Source organism: Rhinopithecus bieti, unplaced genomic scaffold, assembly GCF_001698545.2.
Source record: "Rhinopithecus bieti isolate Rb0 unplaced genomic scaffold, ASM169854v2 scaffold_9899, whole genome shotgun sequence".
Classification (NCBI taxonomy): domain Eukaryota; kingdom Metazoa; phylum Chordata; class Mammalia; order Primates; family Cercopithecidae; genus Rhinopithecus; species Rhinopithecus bieti.
In genome coordinates, this window is record NW_016806979.1 from 82,859 (window position 1) to 102,867 (window position 20,009).

The window sequence follows — 20,009 nt, forward strand, 5'->3', positions numbered from 1 at the left end:
GGGGGGGGGGGGGGGGGGGGGGGGCCGGAGGCGGAGCTTGACAGTGGGGTGCTGGGCAGAGACTGAAGGAGGCAGGAGAAATGGGTGGGAAAGCCCTATGGGTGGGAGTGTGTCTGAGTGAGCAGCCCACAGAGGTGAGCCCACAGCAAACGAGGAGGAGCAGGACAGCTGGCCCCACGGCCAGTTGAGAAAGTCCTCCCTGCGGCTGGACTCTGTACTTCCTCGGACACGCTAGGGCATGTGACTCGGGCCTCGTGACCAAGCGCTCTGCTGCTGGGGCTTCAGGGACGCCCAACCAACCAGGAGCCCCGGGAGAAGCCAAAGGTTGGGTGGGGCAGCAGCTGGATGGCCAAGAGGGCCTCGATTCTGGGGAAATGCCTGCAAGTCTCACAGGCTCTGCCTGGGAGGGAGAGCAGGAGGGAAGGGGAAAGAGAGAGGAGTGTGTGGTCACCGAGAACCACAATAAAAACAGAAATTTGTGGATGGAAAGGGTGGGAAATTAAACTAAAAATACAGTATAAACGTAGAAGCATCTTTGGAAATAAGAATGGCAAACAAAATTAAGCAAAACAGAAACAACACAATACAAACCACCAGGTGCATTTTCCATCCCAGTCAAGCTCAGACACGCTGAGGCCCAGAGGAGGCCCCACAACACCATCAACACAGCCCAAAACACAGCCACCAACCACAGGCAAAGCCAGGAGGGCATGCAGGCACGGGGTACCCTGCGGCTCAAGCAGAGGGGCCCCTCCAGCCCCCGCCGCAGCAGCAGGCCCATTTCGGCTGGGAGCAAGAAGCTTCCATCCAGAGCGGGTGCAGGGCTGTCCGGAGTGGCCTAGCAGCTCTCCCCACCGGCTGCTCCAGCATCAGCACAGCCCAGACCCACGTTCCGGGACCTCCTCAGGATGCTGCAGAAGCTCCACACCCCTCAGCAGCGAGCGGCCGAATGAGCTACGTTTACTCGGTTTAATCACTAACAACCACAGATCACCAGTGGATACAGCATTTATTTCACATTTCAGAGAAACGCTTGCACACTGAAGGGACAATCTGTGGTCTCGGTGTGGAAAGGCCTCCTTCTACCACAGGGTCACTTCTCAGCTCTGGTATGCAGACCACCATCGGGCAGAGACAGACCCCAGCGTCCAGGCCACAGCAGCCAGCCTTGCAAACAAAAGCCAGGAACCAGAGCCAGAAAAAAAAAACAAAAACAAAAAAAACAGAAGGGGAATATCCCCAAGGGGAACAGGGTGGGAAGCTTCTGAGGACTGGGGGAGGCCCTTCCCAAAAGCACTGGCCTCCCTGCCCTGAGGCCCTGCCCTGTGTGGCCACAGCCACAAACAAAGCCCAGAGCTATGGGAGTACACGGCTTCCTTCCGAGTTCCGCCTCAAGCCGAACAAAGTCTACCCCTCGGCCAACTGCTCACTCACAATCCAAGGATGGCCACACCACCGCCCTCTGCACCCTAGGGAGACGGCAACAACAAAGTCCCTCACAAACGAGTCACTGCTATGCTCAGACAGACCCTGCAAGACGTCTTCCCCGTCCAGCCCCTCCTGCTCCTGCAGACAGACAGATGGGCGTCACTGTGTGGGGAGCCTGCGGTAGGGGACCTGCAGTTCCTGCAGATGCCTCCGGGCCCAGCACCTCCCAAGACCACGGAAGCCCACCCGCTACTTGCCCTGAGGGCCTGGACGCCTACTCCTGTTCTCTACCTGCCTCCTCTGGCCAGATCCTTGGGGCATCCAGCAGCACACCCAGGTCTTTCAGTTCCTCCAGGTAAACAACAACAAAGTCCTAAGCCCAACCACCCTGGTCACAGCACATCTGTCCACACCCTTGTCTTTGGCAGAATAACACCCCTCCCAAAGATGGGGTGCCCCCCTTCAAACACGTTCCTTACGTGGCAAAGGGGAATTAAGGTTGGCAGTCAGCTGACCCTAAGATGGGGAGAGGCCTGGATTACTCCTGCAGCCCAGCGGGCGCGAAACACAATGGCACACCAGCGGCCTCGGCCACACCTGTGCTCTATCTGCCTGTGGGAGGCAGAGGAAGGAGGGTCCCTCGAGCCCAGGAGTTTGAGTCCAGCCTGGGCAACACAGCAAGACCCCCATCTAGACAGACTGATAAGTAGACAGGTAAGGAGGTAAATCCACACAGGAAGGGGGAAGGAAGGACAGACACAGGAGGCAGAAAAAAGGGTCACAGGCATAAGGTATGCGAAGGATGCAGCCAGACGTGGACGTGGCTGGCTGTGAAGGTGAATGAAGGGCCCATGAGCAAAGGAATGTGGGCAACTCAGGCAGGGAAGCAGAGTCTTCCCTTGAGCCCCCTTGAGCCTCCAGAAAGGATGGGAGACATCGAAGGAGACGGCTAGGGCACCTCCGTCCAGTAACATGCCACTCCGCAACAAAAGGAAAGATCACTGGGATGAGTCTCAAGGGCGTTCTCCAAGTCAAAGAAGCCAGAATCAAAAGCCTATTGTGCATTTCGGTTTCTAAGACACCCCAGAAACGGTAAACTATCAGGACCAAAAGCAGATCAATGGTGGCCCAGGGTTGGGGAGCAGACTGGGGAGTTTTGGGGGGAGATGGACTGTCCTGTTTGGTGCTAGAGTTGTAGAACACAATCACATGCAGACTGAAGAAGCAACAATCACAGACCTGGGGAGACCAGCACAGAGGGAACTGGCAGATGTGTCTGCATCCCGGACCAGCCAGAAGGGCTGACCCGAGCAATGGCCCCAGCAATGCTAGGCCCGGGGTGGGGAAGATGCACAGAGTGTCCCACCCTGGGACGCTGTGTGAGTCTGTTGCTCACACAGGTGTGGGCCGTCAGCTCTGAAATCACGTCAGATGCGTGACAGCAGAGCATGCTGCACAGGAGGCCCAGACGCGGCACGCGAAGGGAGGCCAGGAGGAAGCTGGGCTAGAGCCGATGTCTGTGCAAACGTGGACTGTGAAGAGAGGCACACGCTCAGCTACAGAGGAGGGAGGGAACCTAGAGGCAGCTGAGGCCAAGCCCAGCGTCCTGGATTCCAAATACCGTTCTCCACTGAGAGGATCTGAGATTCCTGGGAAGTGGTGGGTGCCAGGGCTGGGACAGGGGCAGAAAGATAAGCCACGTGCATCTTGTGGTGCCAGAAGGAAAGAAAAAACACTCAGGGAAAAAAAAAAACAGGATCTTGCTTAAATGACACAGAAGCCAACCTGAAGTGGCCAAAGCTGGAGCAATTTCAGTAACATTAATAACAATAGTTAGTGTTAGATTATAACTCAAACAACATTAATAACAATAGTGTTAGAGGATAACCCCCAAAACAGGATGAGCACCCATGAGTCCAGACTGGCAGGAGCGAATGATGAAATAAAGCTGGGAAGGAACCAGGCTTCCCTAAGAACGAGCTGCGATCACTGAACGTCGGAGTGGGAAACAGGAACTAACCACCAGACCACAACAAGGTTCTTGGACAGAGCTCGGCTGGGGTGAAAACCGAAGGAGAAACAGCAGGATGCTGCACAGCCTTCGAGTACCCCCCAAGAACATTGCTAGTTACAGAGGAAAACACAGTCCCCTCAAGTGGAGGCACCTGGCAGGCCCCATCTTGACCAGGGATCAAGGTCCAGACCAAGCAGGAGCCGTCGTGGGGCGCTGCAGGCCCAGCACAGCACACGGAGGAGGGCAGGTCACCTCACATCGCTCTTTCCAGTAACGCACGAGAAAACATGACGGAGAGAGGGGCATCCTACAGAACACCTGGCCAGTCCTCTCTGGAGGTCTCAGGGTCAAATCCACAGGGGCGGAAGGCAGGCGGGCAGTGCCGGGCTTGGAGCGGGTGACGGGACCTGGCACACATGGCTTCTGTCTGGGGTGAGGTCTCAAGTCTGAGAATACACTAAATACCAATGAACTGTGGGCCCTAAAGGGGTAAATTTTATGGCAGGTGAATTAATCTCAATAAAACCTATTTCTTAAGTGCCCAAACATCAAGAAAGACAAAGACTGAGAAGCCGTCACAGAGCCAAGGAGGCTAAGAGCACAGGACCACCAGGTGCCACGGGGGGTCCCAGGCAGACTAGCCTCTTAGTGGCCTTTATCCCACACAGCACCTCCTGGCTTCCGAATGTGCGATGTTCATGTTGGAGAACGCCGTCGAGGGTCTAGAAAAACTCTACTGGTTTTGGAATTCTTGAAGTCTAAAATGAGTTCAGAATTAAAAGTTATTTTGGAAAGCAACTAATTATCTAAAGATCTTAAAAGATCCAGTATTAGTATCTGGGAAGCCTTCTGTTGACACTGCTTTCACCACTTGAAACTGAAAATTTTGAGTTTAATTTCAGAAAAACTCTATTAACAGAAAAGCACTCCCTTTTCCTCTCTACACTCTTTATAACAAACTATAGCCTAAATAAGAGAATAACGCGGGTTTAAAATTAAAGGGAGCTCACGTTACATCAGCACGAACGTTTTAAGATCAGTCCTATTTCAACACATCACAATGGCTTTTGTTAACGAAATCTCAGAATCATTAAACTGATCAAGACATATGAACGTGATCTTTTGATAACTAAAAGTTCTATAACTGCAGCTGGGCACAGTGGTTCACACCTGTAATCCTAGCACTCTGGGAGGCCAAGGTGGGTGGATCACAAGGTCAGGAGTTCCAGAACAGCCTGGCCAACACGGTGAAACCCCGTCTCTACTAAAAACACAGAACATTCAGTCGGGGGTGGTGGTGTGCTCCTGTAATCCCAGCTACTCGGCAGGCAGAAGAACTGCTTGAACCTGAGAGGCAGAGGTTGCAGTGAGCCGAGATTGCACCACTGCACTCCAGCCTGGGTGACAGAGGAAGACTCCGTCTCAAGAAGAAAAAAAAAAAGTTATATAACTGCTATTTTTTAACAACAAATGGCAGTTTATTCTAAATCTTTTCAGAATGCATAGAAATTTGTGTCATATTTACACATGAACAAGAGGTTCATTTTTTAAAACCCATAAAGCCACGTGTTCTAGGGAAAAATACTAATCAAGAATTTCTGGTTTCCTTTAACATTTGTCAGAAGAGGAACATAGGCTTACATCTTTATTGACTCTGGCTCCAGCCAGTAATACTGAAAGGTCACATTTTACACTGAATTCTTGAAATTTGCTATTTGTTTTTTTTTTTGTTTTTTGTTTTTTGTTTTGAGATGGGGCTGGAGTGCAGTGGCCAGATCTCAGCTCACTGCAAGCTCCGCCTCAGCCTCCAGAGCAGCTGGGACTACAGGCGCCCGCCATCTCGCCCGGCTAGTTTTTTTGTATTTTTAGTAGAGACAGGGTTTCACCATGTTAGCCAGGATGGTCTCGATCTCCTGACCTCGTGATCCGCCCATCTCGGCCTCCCAAAGTGCTGGGATTACAGGCTTGAGCCACCGCGCCCGGCCTATTTGTTTAAATTACTATATTTAAAGTATGGAACATTGATTAATGAGGAAAGAATGGAAGAAAGAGAAGAAACTTAAAATCATCTACCATCCTAACCAGGTCTAACCCTCTAAGGTCAGTGTTGTTCAGTCCAGCTCAACAGCTCCTCTAAGGCAGCCAGACCAGCTGACACCAGGAGACACCAGGAGCTCCCGGCTTCCTCTCCCGGCAGTGCTCAGCAGTTTGGACACAGACCACACGGCTGCGCAAAGCCAGAGCCACACTGCCGGGCAGCTTACCTGAAGCAAGAGTGGTGCGGAGGCCAGCTTCTGGGGAGCCACGTGGGCTTCCGCAGGCAAAGCTGGCCTCGGGAGGAATGACCACAGCCTGGCCCACTTCCACTGAGCTGGCTCCCGCCATGAGAAGTCAATGTCACGATAGTTGCTGCTGTGTGTGTATTTTACCGAACCTCACAGAAAGTCGTAGGACAAATATAGCAACGCCTGAAAAACACTGCTTTTAATTAACTACAGACTCCCAAGCTAATTCAAGCAATCAACTAGATATGGACCTACAACAAGTTGAACACTGTCCTGATTTGCACACTTATTAAAACAGCTCTAATTTTCTCATTCTCAGAACAAAACTGGCTCATTCTCAGAACAAAACTGGCTCATCGAGAAATAAATACAAACAGGTTTAATGATGCTGGTTAAATATAAATACAAAAGCTCCTTCCTAAACGACGGCTCCAACAGGGCACCCAACGTCCCACGTGGGCCTCCCAGTTTCCCTTTGCAGGAACACCCTGAGTGAGTCAACACGTTCATCTCCCGTCCCCGGGAACCTGGAGAGAGACGCTGCAAGGCCGCGAGACGGACCAGCCTGTCTGCGCTGACACGCGCCCCAGGTGTCCCTGCCCGTTTGCTTTCGCTGGAGAAGTTTATGTGAAACTTCACTAGGATTTCCCAACACAGAGAAATGGTCTGTGTCAAACAGAAAGGGATTCTCTTTCCTGTCCTTGTCAAGGGGAAGTGCACGCCTCGACCTGCCCCAAGCTCCGGGCACCTCATTTTCGGCAGGTACGGCAAAGTACAGACCTCACCCCAGCTCAAGTTTTCTTATTTATATAATATTTTATAGCAATAAAAAGCCAATTACACCATCTTTACCTTAAGTAACAATAATTCTGTCATTTGAAAGTCAAACATTTTAAAAATATCAGACTAGTAATTTGTTACCCATCCCTGTTTTTTGAAAGCTGCAAATCATATCTTCCTTCATGTAAAACTGGGCCTGCCTATGGCTGAATTCTCCTAACCCCCAAGAACCAAAGCTCACACTAATCCACACAGTGGTAAAATACGAGAAACTTTTTAAGTGGTTTCGAGTCACACCTGAGCTGATGTGGAGGCAGGATTTGCCAGGTTTCACGGGGTTAGGACTCTGGTCGGTAACGGCCACTTAACTTTTCTTGAAAAACAAGGGTTGTCTTCCCCTGGAAGCTGTGCCACTGAGAAACACCACACCAGTGAGACAAGACGTAGCTTTGAGCAATGCCTGCCATTTCCTGATTTTCCAGGACAATCCTGCCCCCGAGGAAGAGATCTCGGATCTGCAGGCCTCGGCGGATCCTCCCTGGGCCGCGCAGCTCAGCAGGTTTGCTCCAGGTGGAGGCCGAGTCAGAGGCTGCCCGCAGGCAGGGGAGGGCCCTGTGGCTGCCTGGGCGGAGCTGATGTCAACATGAGCTGCTTACAAAAGAGTTTCAGGTGAGGAAATCACTGGACGCACAATGGCAACAGCAGCGTAGGGCTCGGCTTTCTTTTCCTTCTTGCAAATGAGATTGTGATTACTGGTTAGGAGGGATTTTGTAGATAACACACAACCACTCCGTCCCACTTTAACTTCACAGTGTCCCTGTGCCCCTGAATCACACTCAGCTGGTCAGCGAAATCCATTCGCTACTCCAACAATTATCCCACCTCTGAAGCTACCTGTGTGCAACACTGAGGAAATCAGGTTTTCAAAACCAACACTACCTTCAAAACATGAGAAAAGTTACCTGAGAAGCTCCTTTTGATATTTATAAAACAGGGACAGTATACATCCACACCATGAGGTGGAAGAACAGTTCATCCAAAGTTTTTTTTAGCAAAAGCTAGGAAACAATTAGAAAAGTGAGCCACCAAACCCCGAATTGACTCTCAGAAGAGCCAGGCACCCGAGGAGTGAGGAGCAGCTGCTGCCCCCATTTCCCTGCGAAAATTACACTCTGATGATCTGATCCCAAGCATGCACTGCTCCAGGACCCACCGAAGAGCTTGTGAAAGTTAGAGAAATCAAGATTGTATCACGTTCCCAACTGACAGGCATAAAAGCTGGTAATTAAAATGTGGTCACTTATGACAAACCAAGGGAGGCAGATCTGGAAGGGCACACCCCAACCGATACCCGGGTGCGCAGGGCTCCTGGGCAGGGAGGCTCGCACCAGCAGCATCCCACACGCAGCCTGGCGCAGCCTGACTCACAGCCCGCCCGGCCGGATGCCTGGAGCCTGCCTGGGTCAGGGAGGGGCCCAGGTTCTCTAAGAACCCGTTGGACAAGCCCGACACCCAGGCCGGCGGGCACGGCTCCAAGGGCACCCTTGGGTCTGCGGCCGGGACGCACAGATAAAGGGGCGAGAGGGGCACAATGCCAGCTCCAGGCTAAGGCGTCAGAAGCCTGTGAGCTGCAAGCCCTGAGGCCCCAGCAGCTGCAGGCTCGGTGTGCGCAGTGCGCACAAGGGAACCCGGGAGCCATGGTGGAGGCCCATCCAGGACGTCCAAAAACTAAAGCCCCACAAGATCAAAGCCAAGTGGGACCCAGGCCAACGCCAGCCCCGCCACACGCTGTGGAGGACCTCGCTGTGTAGTCCAGGCTACTCTAGAAACTCACGTCCTTCTTCAAGCCTGCAGCCCACGGTGCGTCCTACAGTCCTTCAGGCCTAACCCAGAAACTCAGGAGTCCCAGGGCCCCCCTTTTGCACGCCCCGCCCAACGTGCCCCAGACAGAAGTCACACTCACCCCGACCACACCTCCCACCGTGGGACCCCCACACAACCCCCGGGAGTACCTCCACAGCACGATGGGCTCAACCCCACACCCAGCTGGGCAGACCGCGGCCATGCCAGTGCTGGTCCACACGCGGCAGCTGCTCCAGAAGAGGAGCCCCGGTCAGGACCCTCACGGGGCCTACAGGAGCCTGTGCAGGGGCGGCTCAAGGGGCTCCGAAGTGAGGAAGATGACCCTGGAGCAAGACGGTCCCCTGTGGAAACTGTGCAAGAGAACAGGAACCCAGCCCGGAAGGTTCATGCCTGAGAGAGAGCGAACAGATCACCGAGCGACCCCAGCCTCTGTGAATCGGGCCTAGGAATAAGCGAGCAGGCCACCGAGCGGCGCCAACCTCCTTCGCAAAGCACAGGCCCGCCTGCACCAGGACTACCGATTGACTGGCCCCCAGCCTTCCACACCCACACCGAGGCCAGGCTCCACGCACATCGGCAGGTTTTTATGGATATTTCACTCTGGAACGATGAGGTCTAACACTGCCAAAGGCAGAAGTTATTAATCTGCCTGTCCAGGACCTTCAGTAAGAACTTTCTTGCTCATGGCTTTTCTCTCCGGCCCCAGCTAAGCTGCGAGCCCTGTCCAGTAGTGAGGACTTCACTCGTTCGGATGGTTCCGCCTACAACTCTCCAAAGTCAGCACCTGATCTGGAGACTCTCATGACAGTCACCCTACAGTGGGATCAGCTTTCCCCCAAAACAGAGAACCAATGAGTTATGGCCCCCATGCGGCCCTGGGTTCCGTGCCCACCTAAACGCCCTCCCAGGTGAGTGGGGGTTTTGCCTCACCCCTATCTCCTGTGCCAGCCCTCAGCCCTGGCCCTGCCCCTCCTGTGACACTGGACCAGAGAGTTCCTCCCAGGAAGAAGGGCAGGCCCAGGTTCCAGTGACGCTGACACACTTAGACAAAATATGAGGCTGGAAAGGAAATCCGTGAGGATTTTCACTGTGAAATGGGAGCCACCATCTGAGGAGCCGGATTCAGCCGCAAACGTCACCCGTCTGAATCACGGGTCTTTCCAGGGCCTCACAGAAGGTGGTAAGGAGCTTTTCAGCCACGAGGCAGCGCCGAGCCCCGGGCCAGGGCCTGGGTCTGCTGCCCAGACGGGCCTGGCTCAGAAGCTGTCAGCCACAAGGTGCCGGACAAGTGTCTTCAGTGCTGTCCTGACTTCCTCAGTGAAACTGGAATGCGGTGGCACCTGCCCACCTCGCAGGGTTGCTAAGGAAACTGAGTGAGGTATCAGTGTAAGTTTTCTCATTCTGTGACTATTCATATAAACAGTAAGAGAAATTTTTTTGCTTTCACTGCCTAGTTGCAGGATCAACTTCCTAAAAGTGCAGGAACAGGGCAAGGAAGTAACAGGAAGAGCCTTTCCTGAGGCTAATCACACTCAAGAGCTCCCGCACACAGACAGCAGGGCTGCAGGCCGGCACCGGCACGTGGCAGGGCCTCAGGAGCTCAGCAGGGGCCCAAAGCCAGGCCTCTCCGTCTTTCCATCTTCTCTGCTCCACTCTGCAAGGTACTGCTCCCTGAAGACCACCAGCAGCCAAGTCCCTGCCCAGCAGCGCCACCAGAGTGGCCACTGGGGACAGCAGCGGACAGAGGCCACACCTGCTCCCAGCCACCCCAGACCTCCCTGACCTCAGGTAAGCCACACTCTCCACAACACACTGGCCAGCACCAGCACCCTCCAGCCACGCTGCTCTCCTCTGAAGAGGAGCAGGACAGGAGGGATGTGCATGTTCACAGCCGCCTTGGGAAACACAGGGCCTCCCTGGATAGGAGGAGGACCCTTGGCTCCTCTCAGGCTGATACAAGAACCTAGACTACGAGATGCCGGCCACGTGCTGCAGGCCCAGGAAAGTAACAGGGTTGAGCTCCCTCTCTGGCGCTCCTAAGTACTTGGTAAGATGGAACAGCAGTGGGCAAGAACAAGAGAAAGTGCCTGTCACCAAGACCCTTCGGAGCTCATGCCAGTGTGTGGCTCACGAGCTACTTGTCGGACAGAGCCAGTGGCACCTCCACCCGGGGGGTTCACTGTGGGTGCTCATGGGGTGTGGGGGGCAGAGGGGACCCAGCACTTCAGCCTGAGCCTGCCACCAGGTGCATCTACCACTGGCGCCCCACCCGCCCAGACCAAAGGAGCAGCCCTTCCGGGTGGAAGCCGCGGACGCTGCATCCCGTGACCCCCACAGGGGCTGAAGTCAGCTTCCCCAGTTCATTTCCTAGTGAAAGTTGTCGGATGAAGTGCGGGTGTGAAACCTCGTGATGATTCAGCCATGGGAGCCCATGGCTGACAGTGACGCCCATGACGGACAGTGACGCCGAGTCGCCTTCCTCGGTGTCCCGCCTCCAGCTCCTTCATGCACAACAAGAAAGGAAGCGCCTGCCTTCTTCAGCACAAAAGAACTCATTTCAGTCCACAGGCAGGTACAAAACCAGCGTACATGGCTGGATTGAATCCAATCATTTCCTACGCTGGGGGCACATCTGTTCTGCACGTTTCCTTAGCAGAAAGTATCAGCTCCTGAAAGTCGCTGGTACCAGACACCACCACAGGGCTCGGCCGGATGCATGCACTGGACACGGAGGCAAGGCCCCACCCGCCGTAGGCCGCACAGCTTCTGAGGTTCTGATGACCACATGAAACCTGCTGGCTTCAGTTCTTTCATCAAGAAGCCAGAGGGAAAAAATGGCTTCCTCCCTCCCAGAGGTTCTGAAGTGTTCACGGACATCTCAGAGGAGCTGAAGTCTGGCATGCCAGCAAAGGCTGTTGCTACTGAATATTCTCTCAAGTGCTGGTCCACAAAAACACAAAATCCAGCTCCTCAACAAAAACAAACACTGCCTAAAGACTTCCATGTCCAACATGCCTGCCGTATTCCAAAGGAACTTGAAAGGAGACAGAGACAGGAATTCGCCTCTTGGTAAGACCCATGACTGCAGGGAGTCGCACAGGCGATTCCCGTGCCCCACTTCACTTGCTTCCTCCCACGCCACCCAGGGTGCCTCCACCTGCCCCCAAGAATCTGCTGCCTGCAGGGTGGCCAAGACCTCCAAAATGTTCCTCCCACACACTTCCGCTCTGCTGGCTCCTCCACGGAAAAGGAACTTGACCTCTGAGCGGTGGCTTTGTCACAGATCCTCTGGTCAAGGAATTTCACCTGTTCGTGAGCATCTGCCATGCACACCTCTCGCGGGGAAGACAACACACGGTGCCGTCAGGGGACACGGCGTGTCCGAGGCGCCTCGACGAATGGGCCTACCTGGAGATGGCAGTCACAAAGGGCTTCAGCTCCTGAGGCTCGTAGGCACGCGCGAAGGCCCAGCACACATAGCAGGCGGCGTCCCTGACGTTGGTGCCCACGCTGCAGGAGCCCCGCTTCTCGTCGTAAGTCAGCGCCTTCAGGATCACAGCAACAACTGGGCAAGGAAAAGAGAAAAGGTGGTGAGGAGCAGACCACACGGGCAACGCATGAGGCTTCAGAGAAGCAGGACTCAGGGCCGGAGCGCGGCCATGGCGCCAGATGAGTGAGGCACACAAGCCACGTGGAGCCCACCCAGAGGCTTGGGGCTCCTGTGAGAGCCATGGCCTGGTCAGAAAACAGGCCTCCGAAAAAAAGACGCATGCCCACCAACTCAGATCCAGTGAAAGGATTTTTTAAAAGTGACATGAAGAAGCAAGAGCTCCTTCAGAACAGCACACAATGCCACCCGGGGGTCTGCTGAGTCTGAGGAGACTCAAGGAAACGCAGCTCCCACCAGGCAGGGAGGAAGAGGAGTCACTGGTTCAGGGGAGGGAGAGGTGCCACCAGTTCAGGGGAGGGAGAGGTGCCACCGGTTCAGGGGAGGGAGAGGTGCCACCGGTTCAGGGGAGGGAGAGGTGCAGATGTCGGGCAGCGCCTGGAGTCGTGCTGTCACGGCAGGTCTGGCGTGAACCAGGATGAAAATGCAAAGCTGGCCGTGGCACCTTCAGTGCTGCCTTCAGGAACCATCCGTGCAGGGTTCCTATGCAAAACAGCTATGTAGGGAAATCCGAGCTAGGTGTGGATTATCCTTCCGGCTCCATTTGAAAGTGGGTTAATGAGTAATGTGATATCACACCCGTATGTGATTTCATTTATTTATTTTTTTGAGACAGGGTCTGGCTCTGTCTCCCAGGCTGAGCACAGTGCCACAATCTTGGCTCACTGCAGCTTCCACCTCCCAGGCGCAAGCGATCCTCCCTCCTCAGCCTCCCAAGCAGCTGAGACTATAGGCATGCCACAATCACACTCAGCTACTTTTTAAATTTTCTGTAGAGATGGGATCTCGCCATGTTGCCCAGGCTACACATCATTTTTTACGTAGACACGAGAGGAATTTAGGACATGTGGTGTAAGTATATTGGGGTGTTCCAAGGAGCTCAAGTTTTACTGTATTTGCTTGATTTATTAGGTTCACATATTTCAAGTGCTTTGGAATAAATACTTGAGATCAACTGCTGAACAAAGAAAACGGAACACAGCTATGAAGCCAGCAGTGGAGACCCACGGAGCCAGGAGGAGCACCCAAGCCCCCAACCCAGCTCCGCCTCCCGGACAAGCACTCCTCCCCAGGAGGCCCTCGTGCTGAAGCACCCACACACCCAGGGCCTCACTCAGGGCTCCGCACACAACCCCCTCCATGCACACGTTGTCTGTACACTTCACACCCACCAATCGAGTTCACTAACACCACACACAGTCTGAGAAAAGGCACTCCATGGCCGGGTGCGGTGGCTCAAGCCTGTAATCCCAGCACTTTGGGAGGCCGAGACGGGCGGATCATGAGGTCAGGAGATCGAGACCATCCTGGCTAACAGGGTGAAACCCCGTCTCTACTAAAAAAATATGAAAAACTAGCCAGGCGAGGTGGCGGGCGCCTGGAGTCCCAGCTGCTTGGGAGGCTGAGGCAGAAGAATGGCGTAAACCCGGGAGTTGGAGATTGCAGTGAGCTGAGATCCGGCCACTGCACTCCAGCCTGGGCGACGGAGCAAGACTCTGTCTCAAAAAAAAAAAGAAAAGGAAAAAAAAAAAAGAAAAGGCACTCCAGGCATGGATATATGAGAGGCTGGTTATTTGCACATGCAACTGTCATCAGATACGTTATCTCCCAGAAGAATGCACCTAGAAATGATCTTAGGCAAAACACCATAAGCAACAACTGTAGGACTATGAATATTATATGCAAATTTCCCCTTTGACTTTTTGCATCTAAGGATCTTTATGGTCTATAAAGAGCAATAAAAATGGATGTTTCTGCACAGTTTATTTTATATACATATGGTGATTACTTTTAACAAGATTATCAGTTATACATTTATTAAAACTACATAAAAATGAACTTTCTTCAAAACAGAAAATTTAAAGATACCGTGGTATCAAGGATGTGAAATTCGCCAGAGTGAGGAGCTGGGGAAACTGCCTCCTCTTAGCCCAGCCACAACGCAGGGCACCGTACACAAAGGCCCAGGGGAGCGGCAGGACATTCCAGGGTCCCCGCCAGACACCAAGGTTTCCCCAGCCTACCTGGGACCCACCCCTCTCCAAGCCTCATTTCCTCAGGACACTCCACCTGGATGTGCTGTAGGCTTCTTCAAGCCCAGTGCCCAGAGCAGAGGTGTCCTCTGGTGTGGTGCCCATACCCACGGCCAGCCCTCCCCTTGGGTGCAGGGCTGGCTCCTCCTCACTCCTCCACATTCAGACACTGTGCCATTCCCAGAGCCCACCCCAACTGCGGCAGTCATGCCTCCACAGGACCCAACGGCTCCCTCCCACCGTGGTCAGACCACCACCAGCTCTCACCCCAGGACCCCACAACACACCCTAGAAGGCCCTGCATGGCCACACAGGGCAGCTCCGCGTTCCGTCTCTCAGCCATGACTCCCTCCTGCAAAGCACTTCCTGGAGCCTCCTCCACCTGGGGGCCCTGTGCTCTCCAAGGCCCTCCTCACACAGGTCAGAGCTGGCAGCACCATCACCGGTGGGAGGCACTGAGAGTAACGGCCAGTGTGGCCATCAATCTGCAAACCAGAAACTGCTGGATGATTTGCAAGAGTATCTCTCACTTCTTGTAAATGTCGAACGTTTTCCTTCTACAAAGTGAGAGTGAGGATTACGGAATGCGTGTGAGACACGAAACCAAACAAGAGGACGACTGTGCGAGAGAAAGCCACTGAATCTAACAAGCAGGTTCAAGATGATTATCTCGGTCTCAACTAAACCAAATCTGTAACACCCAAAAGGCCGTCAGTTGTTTGCCCTGCAACGTCCACTCTGAGCCTTCTCTACGGCTCATGTTCACTTTCTGTGCTAACAGGGCAGCCTGTTCGTGGCCAACACACATCAAAACTAACAGGCTGTGGCACCTCCAGGAGGAAAAATGTGGCACAAATGTGGCATCCCTGCCAGTCCAGGTCCCCAAGGGCAGCCACTGCAATGCCACTCCAGGGCACAAACGTGGTGTCCCTGCCAGGCCAAGTCCCCAGGGACAGCCACTGCAATGCCACTCCAGGCAGCCCCAGGCACGACCACCCAGCAACTCCACTGCCTCAGGCATCTGGGTGCAAACCACTGAGTCCCAATTTATCCATCCACTGGACAGAACCAATTCCCAACAGACAACCACGAGTGGCAGTGGCCAGCGTGGACATTGGTCTCAGGCCTCCCCCACGCCCAACGTGTGCACCTGGACACTGCTTGGCAGCCCCATGAGAAGCCCCCAAGGGAGGACACAGACCCCCCACCCCAGGCCACTGAGGTGCTGCGGGAGCTGATCCCGCCACACCCCCAGGACCTGACCTGGGTCGGGGAGCCCAGGTTTCTGTCCCCAAGTCCGTGAGAGCTGGTTCTCTTCGGCACCAGTGTAGTCAGCTGCTGGGATGAATCAGCCACCCAGAGACAGCTGTGCAGACACGACGTCCACTAACAGGCATCTGGGCCAACACACACGCAGGCCTTCCTTCAGTCTGACCAGCACTTCCTGCTGGAAACTGATGGCGGAGGAGGTCCGGCCAGAGGCCGACCTGGCCGCTCCTCTGTCTTAAGGAGAAGAGGCCAGTTCCTGAGAGGGCTGTGGGTGGCCCACGCACACTGGGCCGCTCTCCCCAGCTGTGGACAGAGTCGCAGAGGTATGGGCTTCCCGCTGCCCTCCCTGTGCTCCCAGGGCTGAGTCCCAGCAGCAGAGAGCAAAGTCCACCTCAGCTTCTGGGGCCGCTGCCCGGGGCAGTGCTGCTACAGGCGTCCAGAAGCGCCCAGCCGGCCTCCCTCCAGGCCAGGCCACGGCGCAAAGTCCTGGGGCCGTTCACCCTCCTGCTGCTCAGAAACCTCCAATCCTGTTCCATGACACCCACAACAGACGTCAGGGCCCCACACGCCAGCACATGTGAAGCGGCAGCTGCCAAGGCCTGGCTGCTGACGACATCCCAGGGAGCCCTAGAAGCTGAGGATGTTTCTCCTCGCAGGTCCCTGGAAAGGAATCTAATTTGCACAAAGTAAAACAGCTTGAGAGGGTGTGAGATGATCAATTTTCTTAACCAGAACAGAAAAACCAAGCCTCTTGGCTCTGATTCATCTTAGGGTGGTAGGTGCTACATCCTGGGGTGAAAACTGGAGTGAGGCCTGCTTCTCCTGCTCAGGATAAAGAGGAAGCCTTGGGCTGCCAGCTCTGACATCTCGGGACCCCGAACACAAGGGGCAAGCCAGCCTCGGTAGCCAGGCACCTGGGCGACCACAAAGCTGGGGGAGGGGCATGTGGAACAGAAACTCCTCTGCCATAAACTTTTATATAAAGTGATTATCAGAAAAAAATTTCAAAAACAACTCTTTCCAGATTCAACAGGTTTAAAATAAGGAAACTATCCAACAGCTCTGAACAAAAACCTTTCTCATGGTTGCACTTACACACAGCAAATGCATGTCGAGTATAGAACATACCCCAGGAGGCTTCCTTTTGGCAACCCAAGCCCAGCCATGTAATTTAAAAACCCTTCTCTCTAGACAGCTTGTCATTTGTTGAACACCAATCGCCTGAGGAAAAAGCAGCCTCCAGGTGACAGAAACAACTTAACCCTCAGAGCACCACAGTCCCCACTGCAGTATGCGACCCCAAGGGGCAGAAGGGATGCAGGCATTCTCTGCAAAGGCAGAAATAACCCCTCTACAAAAAATCGCCATACAGTCACACCTTCTGATAACTAATGAGGTTTTACTAATTTTAAAAACAAACGTCACTTCTAGGCATAAACTGCTTCATGCTGGACTCCTGCAGACACAGCTGGTGCAGACTGCATCGCCCTGTCAGGCCTTCCCATTTCGGCACTGGGCGGTGAGGGCTGGGCACAGCGCAGCGAGTTCCCCCACGGCACAGACAGCCCGCCACATTCTCCGCGAGGAAGGTGTGGGACCGTGGGCACCTCCCACATAGCCCAGAGGGGGTGGCTGTGGGCAGGGGGTGTCTCCCTGACTGCTCGGGCCCCTCCAGAGCACTGAGCCATCCTCCCACAACGGGGCTGATGTGGAGGGACTCTCGGCCTGAAGCCTGCGGGTGCAGAGCCCGAGCGCAGGAAGCGCAGCTCCCAAGGGCCGTGCGGCTGTCCCTGCAGACCTTCCCTTCAGCACCAGCACACACAGCCATGGCTCCTGTCCCAAAAATGCAGTTCAACTTGCTCAGAAAAAGAAAATGCCAGGGTTGAATTTGCCAGGGGGCAAGAGGCAGTGATGGACAGAACACCTGGTTCCACTGACATCTGAGTTTCCAGTTCCCACAGGATGTGGTAGAGAAGCCATCCCAGAGGCCCTCAGCTGCCTGCAGAGAGCAGCAGCTGGCCTCACGTCTGCCGCACCTGCCACGCTGCACAGCACAGACTTGGTGCTCGGCCTGCCCCTGGGGCGCAAGGAGCCCCACCCACCAACAGGAGCAGAACCCCGCTGTCCCCACGGTGCCCAGGGGAGGGATGCTCCCAGCATCTTCCTGTGCTGCTGGGGGTGAATACCCAGATATGCATCACCTGCCCTGCTCTCCCCCACTGCCCCAAGCACACCCTCCCCCCCGCCTCGGTGGATCACGCACCAAAAGCCCCAAGCCCACTCTTTCCACAGGAAAGTCACCCGGCCACGATGGCCCAGCAACTCTCCCCACCTGTGCCTGTGAACTGAGACCCCACCTGCCACCAACCACTGTGCAGCATCTAAGAGTCCAGGACCCTCTGTCAAGGTGCTGGGGACAGTCACGAGTCCCCACCACACGGAGGCACGCAGTCCAGGCCAGGTGTATGACACACCCTAGCCAACACGAAGACACAGAGCCCGGGTCACCCAACTCACCAAGCTCAGATTCTTACAGTTGTTAAAATAAGAGCACAGAACGTCTCTGCTGTGAAAGGCCACGTCCCGGAGAGCACAGAGAGCCGGCACTCGATCTGTCTGGGTGGCGGCGACGAGGAAGCCCCACAGGCTGGGCACCCACAGGTCACACAGCAGCTCTCTGTTCTCTGCACTACATTTGTTTCTTCATGAAATTAAAAAGTTCGATGCTTCAAAGAGCCCTGGAAGCACAAGTGAAGCTGGTAAATCACACAAGAGATGACTCGTCTCTCTCTAAGAAAGTCCCAGGCCACAACACAGACGGCAGCCATGCCGCAAACCTCCTGGGGAGCGTCCACTGCAGGCAGCTCCCTTCACTGGGAAGACGGCTCCTAAAGAACACCGGTTAAGAACTTCCAGCACCGAAACTGTAAATGCTGCACCCAGTGAAGATGCTTTTGCATTTAATCCTGAGGGTGTTAACTCACTCAGCCACCACATCGGACCGCCACTGTGAGGCGTGTAAAAGGCTCGAGAAGCACAACTCCATAAAAGCCTCCGCGTGAAAACTAGACAGGACTGAACTGGGCCCCTGCTGCCCTCTCTGCCCCCTTCACCCACCTCTGCTATCAGGCAGCACCTCCTACTCCTCTCCAGGTTCCTCACCAATCCTGCTTTCCCAACAGGATCTGAGGCTGGCTACATCAGGAGCAAGTGCTGCTTCCCAAGGAAGCTCATAGTCTGAGCCCAGGGAAGGCGCCCAGTCCCTCCAGGGGTCAATGCTGGGCTCAGGGGCGCTGATGAGCAGACTTTCGGGAGGGCACTGGGTACAAAGACTGCGTCCCAAGCACTGCCCCCCAACCGGCACCCTCCCCGCTCACACTGGACCACACTGCCTGGAACTCCACTAGCTCGCTACTCGTACACAGTCGGTGCAACCTTATTGTGAGTGAGTGCTTCTCTCCCGGTCTTTCTCCAAGAACACAGATCATTTGCGATTTTTAAGAACTGCTTAAGCCGTCGCTCTTGGAGAGCTTTCCCTAGGACCTGGCTGGAGCACGGTCACCTTCATCACTGAAGGGTCCTGTAGAGACACCGCTTGGCCTCCATGCTGCGTCCAGGGCTGGAGGCCACAGCACCTCCAGGTTCCAGGCACACAGCACAGTCTAAAGCCCTGGGAAGAAATGCTTCTCCTCCTCCCGGGGGCATCTGCCACCCAGCTGCAGCCAATGTGGTGAAGCAGTGGTCTGAGGACAAAGGCTGGACAGACGCAGGCGCCACGAGGAGGGCGGGGCCAGCACACCGAGGTCTGGTTCCCACAGCGTGCTTGGTCCCTGGGCTACTGGAAAGCAACACAAAGAAATTACGATCCAATCCTCCTATCTTCACTTTTTTAAGCCTCCCAAGAGAGACGTCAAGAGGTCAACACAAAAGGTAGTCAAGCTCCATTCCACCCAGCAACCCTCTCCCCAGCCACTCGGCAAGAAGAAGGAGAACAAGGAGGGGCAGCGTCACCAGACACCCCACTCAGAGCTCACACTGACAAAGTCACACCCGCACGCCGGCAGCCACCTCAGACGCACGAGAGGACACCTGGCCCCGCTTGACCGAATGAGGGCCCCCGGGAGGCTGAGGCAGGAGAATGGCGTAAACCCGGGAGGCAGAGCTTGCAGTGAGCCGAGATCGCGCCACTGCACTCCAGCCTGGGCGACAGAGCGAGACTCCGTCTCAAAAGAAAAAAAGAAAGAAAAAGAAAAAGAAAATTCCCTATTAAAATTCCTATACTTTAGTCATCCTATGCCCACTGACTCACTCCCCAGAAGAGAGATGTAAAAAGCCCAGTGTGCGCCACGGCCGCACCAGCACAGCTTGGTGAGATGCAAAGACTTCCACATCTTTAGAGGAAAACCTTGTCAAAATAAATCTGTGAGTTCATCGAGTTGCAGTTCCAATGGGCAGGGCTGACAGCCACAATCACGGCCCTCTCTGGACACACAGCCAGTGCACGGCCACACCAGGGCTGGGCTCAGGTCTCTGGACACACGGCCAGTGCACGGCCACACCAGGGCTGGGCTCAGGTGGCCAGTGCACAGCAACACCAGGGCTGGGCTCAGGTCTCTGGACACACGGCCAGTGCACAGCAACACCAGGGCTGGGCTCAGGTCTCTGGACAC

General features: G+C 54.7%; 1 protein-coding gene across 1 annotated transcript in view; it reads right to left on the reverse strand.

Moving 5' to 3' along the window:
* TBCD (tubulin folding cofactor D) overlaps nucleotides 1–20,009 on the reverse strand; it is a 174,320-nt gene that overhangs the window by 65,116 nt on the left and 89,195 nt on the right. The window contains exon 9 of the mRNA XM_017879152.1: nucleotides 11,779–11,935. Coding sequence (XP_017734641.1) covers nucleotides 11,779–11,935 — 157 coding nt within the window. The remainder of the gene's footprint in view (nucleotides 1–11,778; nucleotides 11,936–20,009) is intronic.